At 38.2% G+C, this 10,343-nt stretch overlaps 1 protein-coding gene across 1 annotated transcript; it reads right to left on the bottom strand.

Moving 5' to 3' along the window:
* Positions 1 to 1,957: 1,957 nt before the first annotated feature.
* LOC121991496 (ubiquinol oxidase 2, mitochondrial-like) lies at positions 1,958 to 3,157 on the bottom strand. The gene is made up of 4 exons (XM_042545489.1): positions 2,909 to 3,157; positions 2,697 to 2,825; positions 2,128 to 2,616; positions 1,958 to 2,017 (listed from the first exon to the last, which is right to left on the bottom strand). The coding sequence occupies exons 1-4, from the start codon at positions 3,155 to 3,157 to the stop codon at positions 1,958 to 1,960; spliced, it is 927 nt and encodes a 308-aa protein (XP_042401423.1).
* Between the last annotated feature and the right edge of the window lie 7,186 nt (positions 3,158 to 10,343).

Below are 10,343 nucleotides of genomic sequence, written 5' to 3' on the forward strand. Positions count from 1 at the left end.
ACTTTTAATTATTTAATTAGATTTGGAACTTGATAATTTAAACTTATTTGTTTATTTTATTTTATTATTTATTTAGCATATTGAAAAGAGTTTTATTAATGAATATGTTTTGTGAACATTATTCACGAACGTTATTCACGAACGTTAACGAGCTGAATACATATGTATTCAAGATTATTTGTTTAATTAATCTTGTGTATATTGAACGAATATAAACAATCTCTTAACAAGCTGAACATAAAACTTGTTCATGAACGTTTGGTTCATTTACAGCTCTATTTATGTCATTCCGGGCTCTTTAGGGTCATCTTCCATTTTTACGATACATTTTTTTCTTTTTTTTTAAAAAAAAAAATTGGAACAAATTTAGAAATTCGTCCCAAATTTAGGACGCACTTGGAAATTCGTTGCCAATTGGGACAAATTTCTAAATTCATCCCAAAATTTTAATTTTTTAAAAAATTAAAATAAATGTGTTAAAAATGAGGAAGATAAACCTAAAAAACTCGGAATGACAAAAAATAAGTTCTTATTGTTCGTATCTTCTGATCACATCAATTGCCTCAAACATCAATTCACCCAATTATTTGATATCAATAATTTTTAGAATTAGAATTAGATTTTTCATGCTAATTCATTTTTAAAAAAATTATGAAATAGTTAATATATTAAATGGAATTAATATTTGATGTCATTTATATTATTTGGGGATTGATACGAATATATAAGAATTTATTTCATATTATTCCGAGATCTTTAGGGTCATCTGCCCCCATTTAGGAATATTTTCTTTTTTATTTTTAAAAAAATAAATTTGCAACAAATCAACATATTCGTTGCCAATCGGCTGCGATGGGCGACAGCAGGCAGGCGACGACCAGCGGACAACGGTGGCGGACGGTGATCGGCGGTCGACGATTGACAGCGATAGTGGTGGCCGATTGTTGGCGGTCGGCGGCGGCCGGCGACCGGCGGCAACCGGCTGCGGCCGGCGGCGGCCGGCGGCGGCCGGCAACCGGTGGCGGCCGGCGACCGGCGGCTGCCGGCGGCGGCCGGCGACGAAGGTCGGCGACCGGTGGCGGTCGACAACAGACTAAGGGTATATTCGGCATTTAAACTTTGGTGAAATAATGACCTCGTAATGTAATCGGATTACATAGCATTTGCTTTGTAATCCAGATTACAAATTTTCACTACCTTTTGTAATCCAGATTACATTACATTACAAGTTTTAAATCAAACCAAATAAAATAATCGACTTTGTAATGTAATCTGAATTACATTACAAGGTAGATTACATGCTACCAAACGTAACCTTATAGTATTCTAATATTATAGATAAACATTAATGTGTTTTCTGTGCATGATTTAGTTTTTCGACACAGGTGATGTTTATCACTCTCATTTTATTTTTATCATTAGTTAATATTAAAAAAAAACAATTCTAAGATTTTTTTTGTAAATCAGAATAAAAATTTGACAAATAATTTTCTTTCTGTCCTTTTTCTCAATTTTCAAGTAAAATACGAATAAAACCATTCAACATATGCTTTGGAAACAAAAATAATAATAATAATAATAACACAGAATTATATGGATCGACCATACAAGCATTTGCTAATAATATTAGGATTATGGATCGATCATACAAGCATGTGCTAATAATTTTGTTTGCAGTTGAACCGTACCATAAGAAATTATCATATAAAATTTTAAGCTCAAAACTCAGCTCATCTAGCTATATCTTTCCTCATATCTTCATCACTTATACTAAGATTAGTAGTTTATTTAACTCTTTTATAGGATACTGAAGATATGAATAAATCATCCTTTTACCACATGTACTTTTTATTAAGAATCTGGACTAAGAGTTATTATTAATTTTTAATAACGGTAATCTAGGTTTTAAGATTCAATTACTATATATATAGCGGTCCCTTCCATCCTTCCATCATCATCAATGATAGCCGACCGGAGCCGGCAGCTCTCTCAGCTCACGTCCCTTGTAATGGATATCCTGATCATAAAAAACAAGTTTAAATTAAGAAATGAGAACAGAGCAAGAAGAAACTGAAGCAGCTAGCTAGCGCGCGGTGTAAGTTGTTGAAAGAAAATCATTTAACTTACGGAGGCGAAGTGGTTGACGTCGCGGTGGTGGGCCTCGTCGGCGCGGACGACCGTGACGACGTCCTTGAGGGTGGCGTCCGCCGGGAGGCGCCAGTAGTCGATGGCTATGGCAGGAGCCGGCACGTTCTCGATCTCGCCGGCCTCCAAGTCCTTGAGGAACTCCGTGTAGGAGTGGATGGCCTCCTCCTCCAGGTATCCCACCATGCGGTGCGCCAGCTTGGGCGAGAGCAGGTACGTCGCGAAGTAGACGTTGAAGAAGACGCCCTGCACCGCCACCACCAGCGTACGCTCGTACCACCGCGGCTTCGACAACTCCATGAACGTCATCAGGTGCATCCGCTCGTTCTCCGCCTCGTCCAGCAGCGCCCGGATCCACCCGCCGCTCTGCTCGAACCGCCGCAGCGACTGCAGGTGCAGCACCAACCCGCCCACCATCCCCGGCACCGCCGCCACCGTCTCCAGCATCATCGCCCGGCAACCGTACCTCCTCTGCCATTGCAACAATATTTCACTGATAATTTAATAAAGCAGATAAAATAATTCAATTTATATATGTATTTTTCTAATACCTTGAAGAAAATATCCGTCGGTACTCGGAGCGCCTTCACGAGCCCGAGAGCCATCTTCTCCCCCAACGTGGTCGGCACGTGGTGCTTTTTCAGGTCGATGGAGAGGTCGGAAGAGTACGTGTCCCATGGCTTTTTAATATACACATAAATAGAAGAAATTAACAACAGCAACAAAAAAAAAAAAAAAATCGATAATAAAAAAAATATCAGACCTTAAAGCAATTCCACTTCCACTCGGTGCCGTCCTCCTTGAGCAGCTTCGCAGGCGCCACCCCCCAGTAGCTGGCGACAGCCTTCTCCTCCCCCTGGGGCGCGGCAGTCACCTCGCCGCCGGCCGACGCGGCCGTGCTAAGCAGGCGCGGCGACGCAGACAGCCACGTGGATCCGTTAGGTGCTCGTCGGGCCGCCGCGATGCCGGCGGAGCCCGCAGAGAAGACGCGGCGGGCCAACCGAGAACTCATGGCTTTCTGGAACGGGGAAACTAAAATTGAACCGGGAAGTAATGGTTTGGTTACGCGGAGCCGTAGGCTTTTATAGAGGACCGGTGGGTTAATTTTGAACCAGTTGATTGGTGTCGGCTTGGTTTGAGGGGAGTCGGTCAAATTCGGCAAAAAGGCAGTAAAATCGTGAATTTGATAGCGCAAATCTAATAATTAGAAAAATGAAATGATTTATTTTCTTGGGGACCAAGTCTCAGGCTGAATCCTCTGGACCGTAAAATACGGTCCAGAGGATGGATCAATTCACTTATAGGTAAAAATTTATGGACTCTATCTGTTATACAGATAGGATCCTTAAGATTCCACCTATCAATAACCTCTGGTCCAGGAGTGGATCAGGAGTTGTGGTCTAGAGGATCCCATCCCAGTCTGAGGCCGGATCCTCTGGACCGCAAAATACGGTCCAGAGGATGGATCACTTCATTTATAGGTGGAAATTCATGGACCCTACCTGTATAACAGGTAGAATCCATAAGATCCCACCTATCAACAACCCCTGGTCCAGGAGCGGATCAGGAGTTGCGGTCCAGAGGATCTCATCCCAATCTGAGGTCAGATCCTCTGGACCGCAAAGTACGGTCCAGAGGATGGACCACTTCACTTATATGTAGAAATTCATGGACTCTACCTATTATACAAGTAGGGTCTATAAAATCCCACCTATTAATAATCCCTGGTCCAGGAGTGGATCAGAAGTTGCGGTCCAGAGGATCCTATCCCAGTCTGAGGCCGGATCCTCTGGACCGCAAAGTACGATCCAGAGGATGGACCACTTCATTTATAGGTGGAAATTCATGGACCCTATCTGTTATACAGGTAGAGTCTATAAGATTCTATCTATCAATAACCTCTAGTCTAGGAGTGAATCAGTAATTACGGTCTAGAGGATCCCATCCCAAGTAAGAGAGCCCTACGTGAGTAAGTTGGCCGATTCCACGAGGAATGAGAGAATTCCTCTATTATTAATATTTCTTTTTTTATTTTACTAATAAAAAAAGAATATAAGATAATACGTTTTTATTAAATTTATATCACTTAAGCCTCTTGAATCACCGAGCCTCCTTTTTGATCTCCTAAACCTAAGACCAAATAAGATAAGTACCCAAATTAGTAGATTTTCCGACAAATTCTTTCAGTTAGACTTTTGAATTTATATATATTTTTGTTATTAGTAAAATTCTATTTTCGTAATAAATTGGATTAGAAAAATCACAATTCAATTCCAATTTGATTATTTTTATTTTAATAAAATTTTTATTTTTATTTACTATTAATAGCATAATCTTTTATTATCGTATATGACGATTATTCCTCTAGGAATCTAAAGCAGAATGAACCTAATTTGCAAGTGAAAACTTTAGCGTTCTTAATTTCATAATAGCCATTTTTTTTTCAAAAAATTATTAAATTCATGGATTGGTTTTCAGAATGGTCCCACATACTTGAACTAAATCTATCCCACCCTTATAGAATGGGTTACCTAGTTGAAAATCTTGACTACGATAATAAGTAAAATTTAATCAGTGGGGAATCAAACTACCTCTCATAATTTAATCAGTGGAGAAACGTGTAGGTAAGTCATGTTTGACCAGACATTTGGGATTAGAAGACCAATAAGAAGTTGACACGAAGATGAAAAGTCTAAGTAAGTTATGGTTGACCAGACACTTGACTATTAGAAATCCAATAGGAAGTTGACATGAGAAGAAAAGTCTAAGTGAATCATTGAAAACTGGGCACTTGGCATGATAAGTGAAATCCAAGTGGATTATAAAGGATCAGACACTTGACATGAGAAGAGAAGTCCAAGTGAGTCATGAAGGACCAAACACTTAGGGTGCGTTTGGTTCGGGGTTATTCTTGATAACCTTGGTTATCCATCCAAGGTTATCAACAAAAACCTTGTTTGGTTTAGGTATTCGATGATTCCCGAGTAATGTTCCATGCCCGACAAGTCAGCAAAATGGTCATGCAGCCCGGAATCGGAAAACCTCAGAAAACTAAGGTTTTTCTTGATTCCGGGGTTAACGAATTTTTTTTACCAAAAATACCCTCCGATAAGAAAAAATATAGAAAAAATGTAAAAAAATATTTAAAAATGTAAAAAAAAATAAAAAAATGTTTAAAAAATTTTAAAAAATAAATTTTTTTAAAAATATAAATTTTAAAAATAAAAAATAAAAAAATTTTAAAAATAAAAAAAATTAAAAATTTTAAAAATAAAAAATTAAAAAATAAAATAAATAAATAAAAAATAAAATTTTAAAAATGTAAAAAAATAAAAAAATATATAAATATAAATAATATAAAAACATTAAAAAAATAAAAAAAAAACATAAAAAAAGTAAAAAAAAATATACCAGAAAAAGAAAAGTAAAAAAAACATAAAAAATATATAATAATAATTATTATTATTATTATTATAGTATTATGTATAGTTGATTTTGTAACTGAGGGTAATACAGTAAAATATTAAACTAAGATATTCATTAAAACCTTCAAACAAACAAGTTTTTGTTGTATTACCTATGTTGAACCAAACAACATTTGGTTATATTTTATTCCCCATAACCTTGGTTATGTGATTACCTGGTAATCACATAACCAAGGTTATACATGATAACTTGAACCAAACGCACCCTTAGTGATGACGGAAGTCCTAGTAGGTCTACATTGATTGAATGTTATGCAATAAAGAGGTATCGGTAGGTCAAAGTTGATTAGATGTCAGACAATGATAAAGTCTCGACAGGTCAATAGTGACCAGATGCTAGGCAACGAGCAGTCTTCGTAGGTCAAGGTTGACTGAATACTGAGCAAAGAAAGTCCTAGTAAGTTGAGATCAATTGGATACTAGGCAAGATGAGAATTTAGCCTTGGTAAGTTTGAAATACAAGTATTGCTCAATTGATTGGGTGTATTGATCAATCGATAAACTATAAACTCTGAAATTAGGGTTTAAGATATTTTTAGATTTTTGCTACAGTAAATAGGGTTCTTACAGTGCTATAGTTTAATACAAACCCTAAACCTTAAAAATTAAGGTTGCTACAATAATTTCGGAGGTTACTATAGAAATCAGGTTTAGGGTTTCTTCTATAATACTTTTGCTACTATAGACAATTGATTGGTGGGTTCCAGCAAACGATTGGTAGCATTATAGAAGTGAACAAAACACTGTGAAATTGATTGGTCAATTCAACTGAAGACAAGCAATCGACTGGCAAGTCTCATCAATCAATTGGTGAGGTAAAAAGAGTCATTCTACAAGTAACAAGAGCTAATTCATTTGGCAATTCAACTGAAGGCAAATAATTAATTGGTGAGTCTCACCAATCAATTGGTAAGATAAATTAAAAGAGTCATTCTGCAAGTTTTAACAGTCAAATTATATCTAAGCAATCGATTGGTAAAGATAACCAATCGACTGGTAGGTGGAAATCAACCCGAATAGTAGCTTATAAAAGAGGATTTTGAGGCAAATTAAAGGATCTAATTCTTGAGGATTTGGAGATAAAGTGTTGCTGCATTTTCTACCATCAAGAGGTAATCCAAAGCGATAAAGAAGCATTCAAAGAAAATATTTGTGTAAAGTTGTTAGTTTCATTTGTATTTGTATATTGGCTTTGTTCTTGTGTTATTTTTTAAGAAACAGTTTGTAAGAGTTTTTTCTACCTCCGGAAGGTATTCGAGAAAGAGAAGATTTAGTGATGATAGATCATTAGAACTATATCTTGGATTAGTCGTCTTAAGAGGTAGATACCAAGTTAAACCAAGGTGTTGTCATGTAAAGTCAAATTTGATTTATGTTTTTTGTTGAACATTCAAACGATGAGCACACAATGAAGATGAAGTGATCAAAGCTATTCACCCACTCCAGCTTGCAACAGTCCAAACACAAGTCGAGTACTTCTTGAGCATTGATGGCCAAGCACTCCTTGTATTCTCCATATTGAGTAGAAGAGTTTCTACTAAAGTCAACACAAAGTCAGCAGACACCAATCTGGTCTTGGTAAGACCCCTCCGATGCTTTAGTGAGATATCGGGAGCAGAAAATTACAAATTGAAAAAAATGATTATATGAGAGTTGAGCATACCTCCTCCTTAATTAGGACTTTTCTTTTATAGTTGTTGCTACTTCACAATGCCTTTTATGACATTAGTATTCCCTTTTAGTAACAATCATTAACCATCATTATTAAGTTTCAATGGTCACCTGAAACCTCAGCCCATAATGGCCATTATCAATTATTTTTATTACCCCATAAACTAAACTAAACCTACGCTTCTCTTACTATTTAGCTATTTGCTCAACTCTCAAATACTCTCTAGGTCTAGACATGCTTCTTGATCACCTTATGGTTCCATCTCTGACTCTCGAGCACCTTATGGTTTTGTCTCCGACTCTTGAGCACCTTCAGATTCTGAATCTGATTCTAAAGTACCCTCTAACTTTAGACCCGATTGGAAATCATGTTAATTTTCCCAGACTTAGCTTCCCATATACTGAGCCCAACCTCCTCTTTCCTTATGGGTCCAACTCAGCTAGTCCACCCCTAACTATCCTAGATTGTTATGGAGTATCATTAGTCACTCCTCTCATGAGTTAGATGGTGTGATGTAAACTAAGTGTGACTTTAGAATATGAATGGTCACACATTCATCGATCCTTAATAATGCCAACCGAGTCATCAGCTCAAAAGGCTACCAACTCGAGGTTGAGCTTTTCAATACTTCCACATCCTCCCTTTGAATAAACATATATCATACCACTTCATCTTTTCCTTGACACCACTGATATCATACATCCACATCCATCTCGACACAATAGACATGATACCTCCACATCCTCTCCTCGACTCAATAGATATCATACCTCCTCTTTTCCTCGGTACCGAAACTATTATACATCTACATCCACTTTGATACAATAGACATCATACCTCCACATCCTCCTCTCAACTCAACAAATATCATACTTCCTCCTCTTTCCCTCAATACCATATATATCATACATCCACATCCATTTTGGTACAATAGAATCAAACCTTCACATAGTAAACTGGTTGCACCCAACTCCTTCCACTCGGTTGAACTGCCCCACCCTTTTAGACACTTGTTAGTCATCAATCTAAAGATTGAGTGTCTAAAGGTCAATCTAACTTCGAATGGCTACAATTGAGGACTTTTGGGACGTTAATATTTTGTGCTCACAAGAATAAGGTTAGACGAGGCCGAGGCGGACCTCTACGAAACCCCTAAAATGTTGATGAACATATTTCATATAGGTTTATTTAATCATAATTTGACGCACATCTGCCCCATTTTATATGCATACATTTTATGTTTTCATCTCTTTGTGCTTTATTTTGATATTTTCCTACTTTGGAGAACTATTTTGCTTGTTTTCATTGATATGACATATTTTCAAGTAAAAATGGAGCAAAAATTCTTTGGAACATGAGTTGGAACTATTGGTGCAATTGACCTCTAGGGTTTCGATGTTTGACAATGTACCTAAGTTGGTCAGTTTGACCAGGGGTTGATCCAAACATGACTTGACATTTGGAAGAGAGAAATCTAGTCAGGATTAGATGACTAGCAAAAGTAAGTCCTAACCAAAGGATAGGCAGGTGATAAATTTACTAAGTGACTAGTCCTAACTGGAAGTTATGCAAGGGGAAGTCTTGGTGAGTAAGTCGGACCCTAGTGAGTGAAGCTAGACCCTAATGACTGAAGCTAGGTAGTTGAAGTCCCGGTGAGTGAAGTCGGTGTAAGGGATCGGTGGTCGGCTAGAAGGGGGGTTGGATAGCTAGGTCACCCCCAACTTCTTTTCTTCTCGACAAAAGATTAGTGCACACGCGGAAATACAACTAACTAATGAGAACAATAAAGAAAGAATACCAAATCGCTAACAAGCTCGATATAATGTGGTTCGAAAATTGCTTGCTCCTACTCCATGGCGTGCCCTTGAGGTGGACGAGCCCTTGATCCTTCGGTGGATCAATCCCCGGCAATCTCCAGCTAGAGCTTTCTCCTTCTCGGTGGAGCAAACTTCTCACAAAGGATCTCTTCCTCTTTACAATGATGAACTTAGGTTTAGGAGGAAAAGAGTAGGCTTGGAAGCTTTGGACAATGACAAGGAGTTATTCAACAAGCATGAGTAACCTCCTTCAAGCCCCAAAGCTTTCCTTAAATAAGAGGAGAGAGTTGATCATCATATCAACTCATCTCGGCACCAGTCGACTGGCAAAATCATCAGTCGACTGGTGTTACCGTTGGAGGTAGCCAACGACTACTTTGCAACACCAACAGTATGCCAACGGTCATTTATCAGTCGACTGCTAAAACATGCAGTCGACTGGTGCAGTCGATTGATCCACACTGACCGAACGAACAGAACCATTCTGCTTGCACCCAGTCGACTGCGTGGTCGACTGCACCAGTCGACTGCTAAAACATGCAGTCGACTGCTACAGTACTGCTACAGTAACACTACAGTGCTGCTATAGTGCTGCTACAGTAAAACCTAAAACTAGGATTTTACTCCGAGTACAATTTCTCATGCACTCGTACTCTCACCCTTACGACTCATTTGACGCTTCCTTTGCAGCTTTAACATCTTGCCTTCAAGCATACTTCCTTTGGCTCTCGTCCCTCGGATGCATTCAAGCCCGCGGCCAGGGATGGCAATTTTCCCCGCGGGTTTGGGGCCCCGCGGGGAAAACCCAAAATGGGGATGGGGATCCCCGATTTTTCGGGGATGGGGCGGGTTTGGGGCGGGTATGGGAATACTATCCTCATCCCCGAACCCGCCCCGAATATTATTATTATTAATATTAATAAATAATAATATGATTTTTTAAAAAAATATTAATAATAGTGTTAATATTAATATTAAAATTTTTAAAAATATTATTAATAATAATATTATTGATATTGATATTAATATTAATATTATCATTAATAATTATTATTAAATAATAATAATAATAATATAAATTAATTTAGAAATGGGACGGGGATGGGGAATCCCCGAACCCGTGGGTTCGGGTTCGGGGAATCCCCGAACCCGAAAAAATGGAAACGGGGCGGGGATGGGAATGACAAACCCGGCTCCGCCCCGCCCCGTTGCCATCCCTACCCG

The sequence above is a fragment of the Zingiber officinale genome, chromosome 6B (assembly GCF_018446385.1).
Source record: "Zingiber officinale cultivar Zhangliang chromosome 6B, Zo_v1.1, whole genome shotgun sequence".
Lineage (NCBI taxonomy): Eukaryota > Viridiplantae > Streptophyta > Magnoliopsida > Zingiberales > Zingiberaceae > Zingiber > Zingiber officinale.